Raw genomic sequence first — 19,662 nt, 5'->3', positions numbered from 1 at the left:
TCACTATTACGACATGATCGATTGGCATGCAACCGAGATCACAGAGCCACCCCTTACAAAAGATATCACAACTGAAGCTTTAGAACAGATGATAATGGATATTCCTAATAACATTGAATTTTTGAAGTTGCCTTGCCATACTCAGGCAGTAGAAAGAATGATAAAATTAGTTACAGAAGCGTCACTTTCAGTTTGTGGAGAAAAAGCAAGAGATGGCTTTATTCGTACTAAACTTGCATCTCAAAATGATATACCAAAATTTGAAACTAAAAAACACTTCATTATTTAAGTCTTTGATGTGAACTAGTAAACACTAATGTTTTGTTTTTCAAGATTTAAATGATTTATTTGAGTTAATAACATGTTTAATTTGATGATATTGTTTTGTTTACTTTTGAAATGCAATTCATAAACAGTCTCCAGCCGAGAGGAACCTCAAAACAATGTTCAATAAAATTCAAAATTTACACATTGAAATAACTCGATAAAAGACATATTTCCCAACCCCAGGAAAAGTAAAAAGAAGAAAAAAATTTTTTTATGTATAAATTCGCTCCACCCTAATCCACAAACCTTCTCCTGAGAATAAGGTTTCACGTAGCCGGCAGGCATTAAGTTTTCAGCCTGTGTGATGATGAATGGAATGGAATGACATCAACTCGCTACATGACTCTACACCTTAATCACACTAACACATTACATTACAACTGCACTCCTCAACCACGCCAACACATTACAACTGCACTCCTTTACCACGCTGACGCATTACAACTGCACTCTATCACACTAACACATTAAAACTACACTCATTACATTAACACATTAAAATTACACTCATTACATTTCATCACATTAATCCCATTACATCATGTAACTGCATCACATTCAGATATAACAGGACATCACATTATGTATGGCATGATTGCATCTCGCTACAATTACATCAACCCATGTTACAATCCCATAATAACATTATACATTATCAAAACGTCACATCAACATGCATATCATTTATTATCAATAGACCTTACATTGTGAAAGACAAATCACATGACATCACATTCAATAACATCACTGTCGCATCATGAAAATTTCATCAACATAACACAAATCACATAAATATCAATCGCATCATATCACATACTAATATTACATTCTACATTGTTGTTGTTGTTGTTAGCAGAAGTTAACTTACCGAACAACTAACTGATAAAATGTTTAAAAAAACCATAACAGAATAACTTATCCAAAAATATCTAGCATACATATTGTACACATACTATCAGATATCTATTTGTAATATGTATGTGCAATTAGTTTCGTAACACGACAAGAAGACAGTGACATATCAAAGTAGAATGCATCGCAATTAATATAGATAATGTTGTGGATTGTAAGAAGTAAACAAAGATATGAATCTAATTAAACAAAGAAAAAACAACTACACAACACAAACATATATATAAATAAATAGCCATGAATCTATTTTATATGTGTAGTTGTGTGCGGTGCACCTGTGTCAAGGACTACAAATAGTTTCTACAGCGATATTGGATGTAGTAAAAATTTGTAACAGCTGATCAAGTGCACTGATTGAAGAACTTAATTACTGGTTGAAGAGTGTTTAATATATAAACAGTGATTGATTGATTGATTGAGTGAGTGATTGATTGATTGACTGATTGATTGATTGATATTGATTGACTGGTTGATTGATTGATTGACTGATTGATTGACTGATAGAGTAATTGATTGATTGATATTGACTGATTGATTGACTGATAGAGTGATTAGCATAAATAATGATCAATTATATATATGTACACTTATAGACAGATAGAATAGCTAATAGGTCACATGACCAAAAACACGAAATCAACCAAGCGATTTTCAACTGACAAATTGATGGTGAAACTGTGGAGTTAAGTGAACCTCGCTTTTGGCTGCTAAATATATTCACTGAATATTCAACAAATATCTAGTGCACAAGATAACATATAACATTTATCTTAATGTTATATAAGTCTGGCATATATAATTCTCTGAAGTTTTTTGAAAGTAGCACAAAATTTGTAATAGCCAATGAAGGGACACTTCCCAAACAATAAGCAGCAGTGAATAACAAAATGAATAAAAATAATAATCTGAAAAAAGTGAATAAAAAAAGTGCTGGAGACTTAACTAATTTGAATTAGTGTAACCAAGAAAAAACTGTTATAATTTTTATATCACAATCTTTTCGTGAGGAAAATTAATGATGAAGATGTCAGAGTGATAAGAATTAATAATAATTAACCACATCATCGTCATTATCTTCAATCATCTTCATCACCATCATTATACTAATCACCATTTTAACCTTTAACCTCATCACCATTTTTACCCGTAACCTCATCACCATGGCACAATCTTAGTAGTCATCCCCTCATAACCATTACCACCACCACCACCACCATCATCATCATCATCATCATCACTATTATCATTATCATAGTTTAATCTTAAAGCTTAACCATTAATTACTGTAATATACTGCAGGTTGCTCCAATTATAATTTTATTATTATTATTACTATTTGTCAAATTTTCTGGCCATAATTGAATATAAACATGATGATTAAGTGTGAAACAACCATTACAGTCAAATTCATCATTTAAAAAATGTGCTTATTATTATTTTTATTCGATATAAATTTAATAAAAATAATATACAATAATATATTATAAATATATTATGGAAAATAATATTAAATATTAAGGTGACGAAAAATGCAGACCACACAGAAGACAGTAAATGATATTCTCGCCTTTATATTAATCAAATTAATCACAATCATCAATAATAATTGAAGAAAATAAAAACCAAAAATAAAATAGTGCTAAATATTCAAACAAAACCAAAATAGTGACGAATAGTCATTCAGTTTATTAGCCTAGATGACAGGTATACCATAAGTAAGCATGTGCTGTGAGAGTTAAAAAAAGAATAAAAATAAAAAAATAAAAATAATAATAACAACAACAATAATAATTAATAATTTACCATAATTATAATAATATTAATGATGATGATGATGATGATGATGATGATAGCAGTAATAAACATTCAACAAAAATGTTAATCTTTATGAAGGTATAGTTGAAATTATTATTTATTATTAACAAACAATAAATACTATAATAATAATAATAATAACAATAATAATAATAAGTTATGCTAATGAGATGGTGTCTACTGGTTACTGACAATTTATCAAATATGTTAATGATATGGCCTACTGACTAGCCTCTATTTTATTAATTAGGTTAATGAGGTGGCCTACTGACTAGCCTCTATATTTCATCAATTATGTTAATGAGACGACCTATTAACTATCAGCTATTTTTTTTAAGTATGTTAACAAAATGGCCTTCTGATTACGATCTAATAGATTATATTAATGAAATGGCCTATCTATCATTTGTGAACCTGTGAGGATAAACTGCAGTGGGATAGTCGTTTTATTGTTGCATTTGTGTTGCTGTTGTTGTTGTGAACGACTGGGCACAACAACAATTTTGTTGATGTTGTTGATATCGTCTGAGGTCTTTTCTCCATCATCTGCTCTCATTTTTAAAAAAGAGTTCAGTACACGAAGAAAGGTCAGATATCGTCTATCATCCATCACATGCGATGAGTGAATCAACCAGTATTTGCGTAGTTGTGTGTTTGTTTGTTGATATCTATATCATTGAAAAGAGAATTGTTTTTAAAAAAAGTGTTTAAAAAAAGTTTTAACGTCCCAAAAGAAATCCACTTCATGCTGGTCAACATTTTAAAAATAAAGTTCATGACGGATCTAGCTAGGGCTGTCAAATAAAAAAAATTCAACATTTTAAAAATATTTCGGCCCATATTTTAAAAAATTTTTGGCCCACCGACGCCGTCTAGATCCGTCCCTATCTAGCAGTGCTACCTATCACTGTTATAACTACCCACAATAATTATGGGATAATAAATACAGTAAAACTATCCAAAACCACAATGAGTTCCAGCAGGCCTTGTAGTTTAATAAATAGTGAAAAATTGAAATATACATAAGCATCAGCCCTGCAACAGCATTAACGTTGCGAATGGCATCTAAACAAAACACTAACACACAGTATACAAAGTATTTTGGCATCTTAAGTTGCGGCAGGTTTGGTAAAATACCTCAAGAGATATCTATCCAACCAAACACATTGAAGAATGTAAAGGTAACCATATTTCTGAGTTAGACACCGAGAGGTGCTGTTATAAATCTCTAAAAAATGCAGCTACCACAGTGCAATAAATGCAATGAACATGGTCGTTCATGTCATAAAAATTTCGACAGTAAAATGTAACATGCAAGCAGCTACACAACCGTCAGCAAATATCCTCACTAAAAAAATTTAACATAAATATAACCATTAACTTTTTAAAGCATGAAAACTGATATGACCATAAATAAAAATATAAATAAGAACATAAACAGTAAACTAAACGAGAACACAAACAAACAGCAACAAAAAGAATTTAAATATAGAACAGATACAAAAACAAACATACACATAGATATAGAAACAAGAGCAAGAAGATAAGCACCAACTGACCAATGGAGGACGAGGCATGCCGTGAATGACCTTTTGAATCTCCCCGAGGTTTGCATAATCCTCCATTGATTGGTTGCGCATCTTTCGGAGTTTCTCGCTGCTGTTGTCCACTTTTGCCAACTGGGGCTCAGTCTGCAAGAATCATCATCAGGACCATCATCATCATAATCGTCATCATCATCATTATCTTCTTCATCATCATTATTATCATCATCTTCACCACGATCATTGCAATAGCCATCATCGTCATCATTAGTATCACCATCACTACCATCAGCACAATTTTTTTCATCCTCGTCGTCCATTATCATCACCACCATGACCATTGTTAGCATCACCATCATCATGACATCATAAGGTTCCTTCCATTGTAAACATCACAACCAACACCAACATCCTCACAACTAACACACCATAATAAATAACATAGCCACATCATCACCAACAGAGCATCAATGTGAAGATGACATCATCATATCATTGACTTTACACAATCACTGACTAAACAGCATCATCACTGAGTTAACAACATCATTAACATAAAGTTTCAAAGGTTAAAGGTTACTTTCTTCAAAGGTTTCAACAAACACACACAGCGTATAAGAATACGCGTGAAAACCACGCATCATACACATTGCATATGATAGGCGGGGATCTTTTTGTATTCAAACCCAGTCATTGCAACAACAAGATCAGGCGCCTTTAACCATTGAGCCATCACGCCACCCATTATCATTTGTGTCATGGTCATGTTAATCTACCCCTACCATTACAAAATATATCAGCCTAATCTTTCATTAACATCATCATTATCAATGTTCTACATTATGAGTAGCATGAAATTTTGAACTAATGATATTTAAATTCATGGGAGTTGTGATAATGAAATTAAAATAAACTTACTGACAAAAGCAAATATTTGAATAGCAACAATTTCAACGTTCGTTTTTAACAGATAGCTAAAAAATTTTAAAAAGTACGAACAAGCAAGCAAGAACCAAACAAACAAACATGAAGACAAACTGACATATGAACAGACAGACAAACAAACAAACATACAAATAAACAAACAAACAAACAAAAAAAGCAAACCACCAAACAAACAAAAACAAAAAACTAGTGACCAAACAAGCAATTAAGCGAAAACCTCAGTAGCCTTTTTATTCTTCATGAATGAAGATGCATTGGTGTATTCCAGGCAATTAGCATCCAACTCATCCTCAGACGCTGGTTTCACTAATGATGTCATCGTTGTTGCTGTTGTTGACAGTAATTGTGGGCGGGGTATGATTGATGACAGCTGAGGAGATGGAGAATGTGAAGAGGTACTCGGCGTTCTTTTCAAGGAATGATCATCAGATTGGATAGTGTTTGTTGCCATTGGAATGTTGTTGTTCAGGCTCGACTTTGTTAGATCTCCCTTGTTATCTTTTACAGAAATTGGCAGAGGCTTGACATCACTATCGACTTCTTCATTGTCTATCAACAACTGACCATCACTTCTAAGGCTTTCTCTGGAATCAGTTTTGTAGTCACTCGTTTCGCTGTCAACTTTTGTTTCTTCTTCGTTTTGTTGGTTGCCGATGAATGATGTTGACATGAGAACAAGATTCTTATCTGAACTTATGTCGTCAGAACTGGACTTTAAGGCTGCACCTGATGTGGTCATTTTGTCGTTCGAGGAATCAACAGGTGACGTGCTGGGTGAGCCAGACGACTGTGTTTCTGACAAGAGGCACTTGTTTGCTGCCACCTGATTCTCTGGGAAAAAGACATCATTTGCAGTTGTCGTCTGGACATCATCTAGTGTGTAAAATAATTTTAGTTTTCTTGTGAGTTCATCAGTTTACAAATTGGAATAAGTAAATACTAAAGAAACTAAAATATGGAAATGATCAAAATTATATCTTATGTTAATCAAAATTTCAAATTTAATTAAAATAGAACAATTTATTAAACCAAGACTTAACAAAAAATTAAATGCTTTACAGATAACACAACACCTTTAAAATGTTCTGGCACGCCAATCTCACTGATGATATCATTCAGCTCCTCAAGTGCTACCTTTGATAATGCAGGCTTTGTTTCTTTTTCTTCATTTGAATTCTTGCTGTGAAGTTTTGGTCTTGGTAAGGGCACAATTTTCTTTTTACTTGCATCAGTCGATGGAAGTCTCACCAGATTTTTTACTGGCTTTGGTTCTGTCAGCTCAGCCACACATAACCTTGGAACATAAACGCCAACTGGGTCACAAATATTTTTCTTCACAAAAAACCAATTATCGCTTGTCTTTTTTATCAAATAATACTCTTCCCCAGTTTTAAAATCTAACGTCTTATTATCATGTTTAGAGAAGTAGGAATAATCGAACACAACTTTGACTTTATTATTTTCGCTACAAAGTGGTGGTGACTCTGGTTTCGAGCTTACGGACATGATGATTCTTCCTTTCCTAAACAAGATATCAGGTGGATAAACTCAAAAATCCGTAAAAAAAACTTACGAACCTGTCAACTATCTTACAATCAAATTATGAATAAATATAAATTTCAAAATAATGCATAGAATTTAATTAATTTCATTTGATTTTGTTGAATCCAGGAACAAGCGATAGAGACATATTAATTACACAGACATATTAATTACACAGACTAGATCGCATATGCTTACACTGCAATACATAGATTCAAAATGTATAGAGACCTCGTACCTACACGATGTATAGACTTGTATGGGATACATGAAAAAGATACCATCTAACACCTTCGTACTCTTTTAAAACATTTCGAGGTGTAACTTCTAAAGCGCATCTGGATGAAATTCTTTAAATATTGAATAAAAATATATTATTGAAAAACAATATAAATAAGAGTAATCCACAACAGAAAATTGTTATTTGTAAGTTTTTTTTATCTTTGTATTGGTCACTGAACTCTACACACAGTTCAGTGTTATTGGCATGATAATTTCGGCACTACACCACCAGGGATTTGTGCTATTAGATACCAACTCCCGCACATTCCACACCAGCACCATGGTGGGTTGTTTCACCTGAAAAGCTGACGAAGGCGTCGTTAAATGACATGTGTAGTGTACTTATAAATTATTCTCTAATGCAAAGTGTGCAATTAGTTAATTTGGTGAAAACTAACATTATAAAAAAAATATTATTAATAATAAAAATATCTATAACATGGAAATTACTTAATATTATAGATTTTATTATAGATTATTTATTTTATGTTGACATCTGTCGATCTATTTCTTTTTTCATTTGATCAATAAATAGAGCAAACAGTTTAAGTTGATATTTGTATGGGACGTGGTGGATCAGTAGCAAAAAAATAAAATCAGCATCGTTTCGAGTTTTTCGAGATCAAGAATGAAATTGACCACACATAAGATTAAGATTTTGCCAAATAAAATCGAAAACGCAATCACAATTTTTAATAAACTTTATTTGTTTACTAAACTAAAACACACAAAATACAATCAATTTTTATCCTCTCTTTCTCTCTCTCTCTCTCTCTCTCTCTCTCTCACACACACACACACACACACACACACGTCCACTCCACATATCAATGCACTAACATAAATGTCTGGGCACATAGGAACAAACAACAAATGACGAAACACGATCTGATGATATTTTCTATTACAACAAACAATGGACTACTTACTGGCAATGAATGCACTGCACATGGTGAAGGCCAGTGCGTTATTGCCGTGTTATTTCATCTTTTTAATAGATGTCTAATATTCCATACCGCCCCCTGAAATTTGATATTTTGTTCTCGTGTGACATCACATTGAAGTTTCACCATTGCACCTATTTTGTTTCAAAAATTAAAACTTCAGAACTATAAATTGTTAAGATGTACACAGATACTTTCATATCAACAACATCCATTATATTCCTTATTTTTGTTTTTTAATTGTTAATATTTATTTATTTTGGTTTTTTGTTTTACAACATCATGCATTCGGTTCAACAAACAATTCGTTCAAAATATTGTTTTTTTTACATATTTTAATAAAAGATCCACGCTTTCCAGGTAGTCGAAGAAGGAATAAATAAATCAAACTTCATTGGCAGACGTAATGATGCATTGGTCTAAGTATTTGAGTGCATGCGTGCCTGTATGTGTGCGTGCACTTTAAAGGGTTCAAAAGCTTTTTACTCTACCCGAAATGAGTCTAGTCGACAAGTTAGCCCAGTTGGTAAAAGTGTTACCTGTGCTTATAAATAGCAAGTGTTACATGACTTGGTTCAAATACAATCTGTCTGAAACCTAAAAATTATCATACGCCATACGTGTATGATACGCCTTGGATGTATGGACTGCTGGCTTATACAAAAAATATGTACGTTGTGTAGCGTGCATGTTGAAGTATCTGCGCCATCACGAAAGCTTAATTATAGTTAGAGATTGTTAGTTCTACATGTGTCAGGCTGCACAATGGAAAACAAAAAATAAATAAATAATGAACGATATTAAGAATTAGGTTATCCCTCCGCTAAATCCCGTAATATGGAAAGTTTTGAGATGGTGTGGGTTAGGAGTGTACGTATTTTTTACATTCTACTTTATATAGAATTTTTTATATCATTATTTCAGATAGTCAAAGTTTGAATGCATAATAATTCTATTTTGTGGTAGCAACAAACATTAAATAAACACGCTGACAACACGCGCAGGATGACAAACACTTCATCGTATTTTTTTTATGACGCGACACATCCGGCGGTACTTCACTGGGGCACCTCATCTTGACATGTCATCCTGTCACGGACATCCACGTCGTTACACACACGCACACACACACACACACACACACACACACACACACACACACACACACACGCACGCACGCACACACACATACACATACATACATACACACACACGCACACACAAACAAATAAACACGCCACATATACACGCACGCACACACAACACTTACATCCATGCACTGTGTGTGTGTGTGTGCGTGTGTGTGTGTGTATGTCGTTTCGTTGAAAGTTCTGAATATTGCAAAAGGTAGAACGAACTTTTTATAAATGTCATGAATGTCTCTCAATATCCATGCAACATATGATAAAATATATTTTAATTTAAGAAAAATAAAACTTCAAACGAATTCATTTGTGCATGAAACATTTCATCGTTTCTAACATTTTATTTCTTCGCCCTACAAATTCATGAACCAGTTTTGTCTCGAGGCGATCAAAGAAATATCAGGCAATTTATTTGATTGAATGATTTCAATATTGATAATGGCGAATAACCTGTTCACCTGACTTTAATTTTTTGTTTTTTTTTAAACTTTTAAAATTCTCATCCGAAATAAGTTTTTCCATGTAAATATATATGGCTTATTCGGACAAATAAAATTTTCATAAACTCATCCGTATATTTTAATTTATGTATATTTTTAACATTTTCAATTTTCAAACTGAGCCACAATTCCCACAACAACTTTCAAGTTAATTCTATCAAAAACCTGGTTGGTCACGAATAAACTTTTAAATTCGAGATGCATTGAATGCAATGCAATTTTTGTTCATAAAAGTATTTGAGTAGAAAATGATTTGATATCCGATTTCATATGCAGGGAAGATAAACAAATAGTTCAATGTACAAACAACGCCTTCCCCACCAGCGATGCTAGATGTTCGTACATGCGGTCTTTCAGTAGAATTTAATGGTTTGTCAAGTTGTTTGTTTTTCCATTTGCTCAATGTTGTGAAATTTTGAATGTGTTTGAATAGTAAAAATTATTCGACCGTTATTCTGAAAAGCTCACTTGAAATTTAAGTTATGTTGGTTGGTTTGTGGGTCGAATTGGTGATGTAATCGGGAGGGTGCCAGAGTCGGATACAATATTTTCCGATTCTGACTCCGGTTAAAAATGTTCGACTTCGATCCCAACTTCGGGTTCAAACTCTCAGAAACTTTTTAAAACTTTTACATCACGATTTCACTTAAATATCCCTAGTAAATAAAAAATACTTTACAAGACAAGACACTTATTCACAGTCGGTGTAATTGTTTTTCTTAGTAAAATTGCTTTAAATTCATTTTTAAAAAGTTCGCTCTTATTTTATGTTACGTTGTTAAGCTGTGTTAAAAGAAGCTTACAAAATTGTATTCACTTATTAGCTTATTAATCTTATATTAAACACATATACATCTTTTAAAAACATGATCTTAACAAATATTCTTTTAAACAAAATACAAATGAAAAATATCCGACTCCGGCCATGACTTTTTTCTTCTTCATAATACAGTTCTGTCAAACGCAGAACTGTATTATGAAATTATTTGTTATTCTATGCTTTCAATTAAACTTTTGTACTACAAAGGCTGTACACTTTCGACACCACACGACGCACATACGCATTAGGTGTATGAACGCGCAAGCACTACATCACACGCCTACGATGGTCTTTGAATTTCGGACAGACAGTATTCGAACCAAGCCATCGCGTAATAACTGCACGAGACATGGCACTCCTGCCGGCTGAGCTAATTCGTTGACCGACTCCGATCGACCCCAACACTTCGGTAAAAGAGCCCAACGTCCAAATGTGATTCACAAAATATTAGATAGAAATCAAAATTAAATCAAAAATTTTTACAATAAAAAAACGTAAAAATAACATTAAAGGATAGTGGGATGTAACGAATGGGGCAATATTTATTTACGTCATCGTCACCGAGCGGTTGATCCTAAGATTAACTAAATGGAATACATGAAGAAAATGAAAAATCGGTCTAATTCATCTATCGGGTGAATTTGTATTTCCTCCATCCAAGCGATTGCCTCGAATCGAGACGAGACAAACGTTTCCATGCCATTCACCTTTTTTAGATAATTGTTCAAGAGAACAACGCCACACAGCACAAAACAAATATTTGACAGCTGCCAGAAAACATCGGGTGGGTTTTCCGTATATAAAGTAAAGTATACGCTGTACTAGCGCATGTAGAAATTAAAAGAATTATTTATGTGACAGATGAGTGCTGTAAATAGGAGGAGACGAACATTTATTTGCTAATTCGTCCAGTACGTCATCGGGCTGGCCTCGTTCTCTTCGGCTCTCAAGTTTCTATTTATGTATCTATCACAACACAATGCAATATTTGCTTGAGATTTTTAGACGAGTTTGTTTCTAATTTCAAGAACAAATTCATCAAGGAACTTTGATTTTAAAATGTTCTTATTTATTTCAACTGTTTATAGACAATATTGCTGAAAAGACTGATTAAGTTTAAACCAGTCATGTGAGATTATTTCACATAAAAAATAAACAGTAGCATGTAATAACTTGCAATATTATCATGGATATATTCATGCTCTACGAGTTAGCTCAGTCGGTAGAAGTGCCATGTCTCGCGCAGTTACGCTATGGCCTGGTTCGAATACCGTCAGTCCGAAACTGAAAGACTATCATACGCCATGCGCGTAAAACGAGTAAATTACAACAACCGCACACAACGCCTAATGTTAACCGCTACAACAATAGTCCCACAACCACACTATATTACATGGTACTGCATAACCTGGTCCTCCCACTTAACTTGGTACTACTTTTACGTAACATACAGCCAGGTAAGACAACATCTCTGGACAGAAGCGCAATAGAAAATATTTCAATAGAAATCTTTGATAAGAATCATCATTTGTTTGTTGCCGCTTGTAAAATATGGACATTATCTATCTGTATCTGACTTGGCATTTCTTATGTTTGGTTCTCTTTTGCTTTTTACGATGTGTACTTACACATACACCAAACACACACACACACACACACACACACACACACACACACACACACACACACACACACACACAACGAAACACATGTACAATGATCGTCAATTTCCACAAATACGAGCATACATTAAGACGACAAATCTCGCGCAACAACAATAAGCATGATAATGAACATTGCAAAAAAATTATCTCAGGTTTACATAAATTAAAACAATAAAAAACACACATAGGCACGCATAGCATGCACACAACACCCATAGAACACCCATACACAACACCCATAGGTACTTATTTTCAAGGGCCTTTAAAATGAAGTTTTCAAAGAATGGATGCAGAGGAATGAATGTTATGTTTTGATAAAGAAATGTATACAAGTTAGATGTTTTCTTGAAAACACTGGAATAAAAATCTACCATTATTTTTTAAAATTTACCTATGCATGTCAATAAACGAATGAACTGTGCTGTAAGATGTTGATCTCATTGCATCCTTCAACATTTTTAAGCATGCAGTTACATTCCGATTGAATGATTGAAATGCGATGAAGAGATTTCATGAAAAAAAATTGCATTATTTCACTTGTATTTAAATGCACGGCGTGTTGGCTGTTCGTACTTACTACATATTACTGAATAGTGAATGGGACATGAATAAATAATTAAATAAATAAATTTCGACCTCTTTAGAAAAGTATTTTAGTTAATTAATATAACATTCGATCGGAAAAAATCAAATTTAAATTATTTATAGTTTAGTGCCTATTCGTGTAATATAAAGAATTGTAGAGTCATTAAAATAAGCAAAAGGAGTATGGAGTATTTTCGTGAAAACTTGTTTGAAAACTTGTTTGAAAATCTTGAATTTTTAAATAAAAAATAGACACAAATGTTTTGAATATTTAAATTTTTTCTTTTTCTTAAAAAACGAATGTCTGCTCTGCTGGCGTATGAAGCAGGCAAGTATGCAAACAGACATCGATACCGTCATAAACAAAACTTCAATTATTCAAAAATTTTAATTTTTTTTGTCTCCCTTGTATTTGAAATTTTCAAAAGAGAACTTTTTTATGGTTAAAATTTTCTCCTTTAGACGCAATCATATGTTCCAATCTCAATCTTTTTTTTTCCAGTCTCATTCAGAGGCATGGTTGCAGCGTGGATGATTGTTACGTTACGTAATTCGATACTTTTCAGAAAATTTTGTTGTTCTTTATGTGCCTATTGATTGTGGCATTTTAATGTGACGAAGAGAGAAAATATTCTAAAGGCAAACAACAGCAGCAACAAAAACAACAACCTGCAACAACGCCAAAATATACGCCACTGTCTTTCCTCTGTTCTATGCCGTCATTCAACTGCTGCCTGCTTCGAATCATGATATTTCATTGTTCATGTCGGTTGTCTCATTGTTTATTATTTTTAAAAAAATCAGACTCTGGCAGACGCAGAAACTGTTATAACTTGCAAGACAATATCATATCATGGAGTGAGGGCAATAAATAAAGGAGTAGGAAGATTGGTGCTGCAGTGTTGAAAGAAGTTTGCTATGAAAATAAACTCAGTAAATTTTTTCAACACCGATTCGTTTTAGAAATAATGTTTCAAACATTTTAATAAAAACTTTATAAATCAAATAATTAAGATTCAAATCATTCGGGGAAACGAAGCCCTTCCATGCTTATAAATTATCAGTTACACCATTTCAAACGTAAACTCAAAATGTACAGCGAATAAGCAAGAAATGAGTGAATTAGTGATGGTAAAGTTGAACATGACGGTGGTAGTGGCTGTGGAAGTGACGATCCTGGCATGGATGCATTGCTTCCCAACTCTGAAAAACGTTTGTTCGTTTGTTTGTTAGCGTTTCCAGAAAAATTAAACCTGCCAACAACAACAAAAGAAGAACCGAAACATGGACAAGCAAAAAGGGGCATTTTATTTCAATTGTAGCAATTTTTTAAAATTGACTTTTAATAGATATAAAATAACAAAAAGATGTTTAATTCATATTTTTATTCTAGACGACAAGGCATTTTATTGAATAAGTGCTTTAAAAAGTTAAAAAAAACCACTTGATTGACGACGTGTTTTCGAAAACAATCACGAATTTTCATTTCGTTGAACTGTCCAAAATGTCTTCATCTCATTTGTCTCGCGATTGCAACAGGCATCTAGTAGAATTAGTAGTTATTTTTAGCAACCACATAAAAAGTGAATGAATTATTAAGGAAGGGATCATATTTTTCCTCCACATGAACTTTTTATTTGGTAATTTTATCTTTTTTTTAATTTTTTTTTGGTATTTTATAGAAATATCAACAAGAAACACGCAAATGTATCACAAGCATTAAATATGATAACATGGGATTTTTTCGCATTCGAATCCAGTAGCTGCAACAGCAGTTCCAGGCACCGTAACCATTACACTATCGCGTCGTCTGTTTTTTTTAACATTCTATATCATTAATTTCGACAACATTGCTTAGCCATTAAAACTTAAATCAATTAAATAATGGCTTAAAACTAATACATCAAATTTTCTTGTTTAACTAACCGGTGCAGAAATGATTGTACCATACAGAAGAGAAGCATTAATAACGTTCAGTTTATATGCTAAGTTGTTTACTGATAATGTTAATGTTGTTGTTATTGATGGTGTTATTGTTATTGTTGATGTTTGTTAGAATAGCGTTTCTCGGATACATGCGACTCCGAAAATTGAAAGAAACTATTTGCCGACTGACGGAAAAGAGCCAAATGCAGCGAAAAATGAAGAAGCATTTGCGGAATTAATTCAATTTTTGGATGATAAAAGTTTAGCACTAATTATGCACGACGCTGTAGACGATGGTCGCAAGGCACTTGAAATACTCCGTAAACATTACGCAGGTAATGGAAAGCCTCGTATTATTTCATTGTATACTGAACTGACGTCTCTTCGTAAGTCTGAATCTATTACAGATTATGTCATTAAAGCTGAAAAATCAGCAACTGCTCTTCGTAATGCTGGAGAGAAAATAAGTGATAGTCTACTTATAGCAATGGTTTTCAAGGGGTTACCTGTAGAGTATAAACCCTTTGTAGTGGTTATCACTCAGAGTGATAAAGAAATGACGTTCATGGAATTTAAAGTTGCACTGAGAAGTTTTGGTGATACAGAAAAATTTCACTCAACAGATGAGGAATCAGTTATGATGAAAAATGTTAACAAACAAATGCATGTTCACAAAAATTTTGCTAACATCACATGTTTTGGTTGTGGAAAATCAGGTCATAAATCCCACAATTGTAGTGAAAAGTTTAAAAAGAAGTTGTGGTGCAGTTATTGTAAAGCATCTAATCATACAGACAAAGCATGTAGAAGAAAACATAATAATTCATCAACAAAAAACAAGTGAGAGATGAAAAAGCTCGAGAACATGATTTTATGTTTATTATAGTATGAGATTTATGATGATATATCTTGTTTTAAATCGTTACTTGTTGACTGTGGCGCGACCAGTCATGTGATAAATGATATATCAAAAATCATTAGCTATGACAAAAAAATTTTGACCCGTAAAAACATTTTATTGAACTTGCAGATGGCACAAGGTTAAATAATATTGCTCTAAAAAGGGGAAACGTGAAAATGAATATGAATACTTTTGATGGCCGAATAGTTACTGCTGAATTGAAAGATGCACTTTACGTTCCATCCTACCCGCAAAATATTTTTTCTGTACAATCAGCTACTGAAAATGGAGCAACAATTACTTTTGGTAAACATTCTGCTAATATGACTGCACCTGATGGAACAAAGTTTGATATCAAAAAACATGATACAAATAAATCAACAACAAAACAATCAGGAAGTTTAAAACATTGGCATGAAATCATGGGTCACTGCAACACCAATGATGTTTTGAAATTGGAAAATGTTGTAGAAGGTATGAAAATTACAGATAAATCCAGTTTTAGATGCGACATCTGTAGTATGGGAAAGATGTCTCAATCTCGAAACAGGGAAAGTGATACTCGTGCTACCTTTCCTCTAGAATTAGTTCACAGCGATTTGACTGGCATCATCAAACCAACTTCACTAAATGGATTTCAATATGCAATGTCATTTATAGATGATTTCACTGGAATCATTTTTCTCTATTTCCTGAAACAAAAGAGTGATGCTGTTAGAGCAACAAAATGTTTTTTTGCTGATGCCGCACCTTATGGCAGTGTAAAAAGATTAAGAACTGATAATGGTACTGAATATACATCAATGGAATTTAAATCACTGTTGATTCATCACAGCATCAAACATGAAAGGTCAGCACCGTTTTCACCGCACCAAAATGGTACGGCCGAAAGAGGATGGCGTACGTTGTTTGAAATGGCTCGTTGTCTTCTTTTGAATGCAAATCTGCCAAGAGAACTCTGGTGTTATGCTGTAAAAGCTGCATCGTACATCAGAAATCGTTGTTATAATCCAAGAACAGGTTTAACACCGTTCCATTTGTTTACAGGTAAAAAGCCGAATTTAAGCAATATGCATATTTTTGGTACCACATGTTTTGCGTACAAACAAAATAAGATGAAACTTGATGATCGCAGTAAAAAAGGTATATTTGTTGGATACGACAAAGAAAGTCCAGCTTATTTAATCTACTTTCCAGACACAAACAAGATACAGCGATGTCGCTCTGTAAAATTTACAGATGATGTTTTAAATAAAACTATTAACCAACAAAAGGCAAATGCAACAATGCGCAAGAAGACGAGGAAGTGAACACAGATAATAATCGTAAAAGTCAGGTTGTTCAAACTGAAACCAGATATCCCAAAAGAGATAGAAAACCGCCGAAGCGTTTTGATGAATACTATCTGAATTACGAAATTGAAAATGAAACAGACTATTGTTGTAAAATGTCTATTACACCACAGACTTACAGTGAAGCAATGTCATCACCATATTCCGCTGATTGGTATAAAGCAATGAAAATTGAAATTGATTCCTTAATAGAAAACAACACATATGAACTTAAACAATTGCCTGAAGGCCGAAAGTCAGTGGGGGGGGGGGGAAATGGGTTTACTCCATAAAATTGGACAAAGATGCTAACGAACAATTCAAAGCCCGATTTGTTGCAAAAGGATATAATCAAGAAAAAGGAGTTGATTATAATGAAACATTTGCACCAACAGCTCGTTTTACATCTATTCGTGTAACAATGCAATTTGCTGTACAGTATGACTTAATCGTGCATCAAATGGATGTTAAATCTGCCTACTTGAATGCACCCATTGATTGCGAAATTTATGTTGACCAACCAGAAGGATTTGAAGTAAAGTCAACCTCGGGAAATTTAGTATGCAAGCTAAATAAATCTTTGTATGGATTGAAGCAAAGCGGACGCAACTGGAATTGTTTACTTCACAATTTCATAATCGAAAATAATTTCTCAAGATCTGGTGTAGATAACTGTGTCTATTATAAATCAGCTGACAATGGATTAACCATCTTGTTGATTTGGGTAGATGATATTATAGTGGCTGCGAGCAATGATTCTTTGTTGGACGATGTGAAGACTTCACTAAAACTGCGTTTCAAAATGAAAGACTTAGGTCAACTCAAGTGGTTCTTAGGTATGCAATTCATTCAAGAAAAAGATGTAATAAAAATAAATCAAACTCAGTATTTGACTAAATTACTAAGTAAATGCAACATGGAACACTGCAAACCAAGACTCACACCATGTGAATTGAAGTTGAATAATGATGTTCATAAAGACATGATAAAGGATGATAGTAATTTCTATCGAATGGTTGTCGGGAGTTTGATATATGCAATGACCTGTACACGTCCTGATTTGTGCTATGTTGTTAATATATTATCACAACATCTAGCTAATCCTAGCAACGAAATGCTTGTTACGATGAAACATGTACTAAGATACTTGAAGGGAACGTTAAATTATTCCTTATGTTTCAGAAAGAACAAGAAAGGATTGAAATTAACAGGTTTCAGTGATGCAAGTTGGGGATCATTAAATGATAGAAAAAGCATAACTGGATACTGCTTCAGTTTAAATATAGATGATCCATTAATATCATGGAAAAGTAAAAAACAAACAACAGTTGCATTATCTACTTGTGAAGCTGAGTATATGGCGTTAGCAGCAGCTGTCCAAGAATGTTTATTTCTAACTCAACTGTTACAAATATTCAACAAATATTATAAACAACAATCTACAATTATTTATGAGGACAATCAAGGAGCAATTGCCTTAGTTGATAACCCAGTATACCATCAAAGATCCAAACATATCGATATCAAATATCATTTTGTGCGTGATGAATGCATTCGTGACAAAGTAAAAATTTTGTATCTGCCATCTGAAGAAATGGTTGCGGATGTGTTTACAAAGCCTATTTCAAGATACAAGTTGGAAAGATATAGAAATTTTGTTTTTGGAACATAATTAATTTCTGAAACATTGAACATATATGTATGTAAACATTTAGTTATATATATAAATATGGGCATTTTACTATGTTAAAACTAATGGCGATGCACAACTCGAGTGGGGGTGTTAGAATAGCGTAAGCGAGTAAAGCGCATCGACATTATCGTTGTTGTTGTAGTTATTAACGTTTAATGTACGTTTAATAAAATTATAAATCTTGTTACATCGTCGTTATCATGAACTCTGTTACTTCAACAATGTTGCTATTGATGTTGTTATGAATGTTGTTGTTGTCAAAGTTGTTGTCAATGTTGTTGCTTGTATTGCTGCGGCTTATATTGTTATTAATATTATCGCGGTAGTTGTTATTGTTGTTGTTATCTATGTGTCTGTTGTTGTTAATGATGATGTTGCTGTTGTTTTTAATGTTGTTGTTGTTTTTGTTGACAAAATTACTTTAAATACTGAGCACAAACATATGCGAAACATTTTTAAAAACAGTATGCTTGTTATTTATGTGGCTTTTTATAAAAATTTTACCGAAAAAATTCCTAATATTATTTGAATGAGTGTTGACTGTGTGCGGTTTTATGATAATAAGGCCAATGATTTAGTTTTCGATAATGATGAAATAATTTGAAAAAATAAATTAAAATAAACAAAAACAAATATATTTATTTTGAGAACCATTTGCAATTTCCTGGAAAAAAGAATGTAAATATAGAATAGAGAATGTGTTAATCAGGATGGAGAATCAATTAGCTTGATAGGAACACTAAACTTGTTGACTGGAACGTGAGGTTTGTCGCACATTCTCTCTCT

General features: G+C 33.0%; 1 protein-coding gene across 1 annotated transcript in view; it reads right to left on the bottom strand.

The window, feature by feature from the left end:
• Window positions 1-7,049, bottom strand: part of HELRODRAFT_190293 (hypothetical protein) — a gene marked incomplete at both ends in the record, with an annotated part of 17,481 nt that extends 10,432 nt beyond the window's left edge. Inside the window, 4 exons of the mRNA XM_009013110.1 lie at window positions 574-624; window positions 4,614-4,745; window positions 5,761-6,416; window positions 6,617-7,049. Of these exons, the coding sequence (XP_009011358.1) occupies window positions 574-624; window positions 4,614-4,745; window positions 5,761-6,416; window positions 6,617-7,049 (1,272 nt within the window). The remainder of the gene's footprint in view (window positions 1-573; window positions 625-4,613; window positions 4,746-5,760; window positions 6,417-6,616) is intronic.
• Window positions 7,050-19,662: the final 12,613 nt, after the last annotated feature.

This window comes from Helobdella robusta (assembly GCF_000326865.2).
Source record: "Helobdella robusta unplaced genomic scaffold HELROscaffold_11, whole genome shotgun sequence".
Classification (NCBI taxonomy): domain Eukaryota; kingdom Metazoa; phylum Annelida; class Clitellata; order Rhynchobdellida; family Glossiphoniidae; genus Helobdella; species Helobdella robusta.
This window is presented reverse-complemented; position numbering and strand designations above follow the sequence as displayed.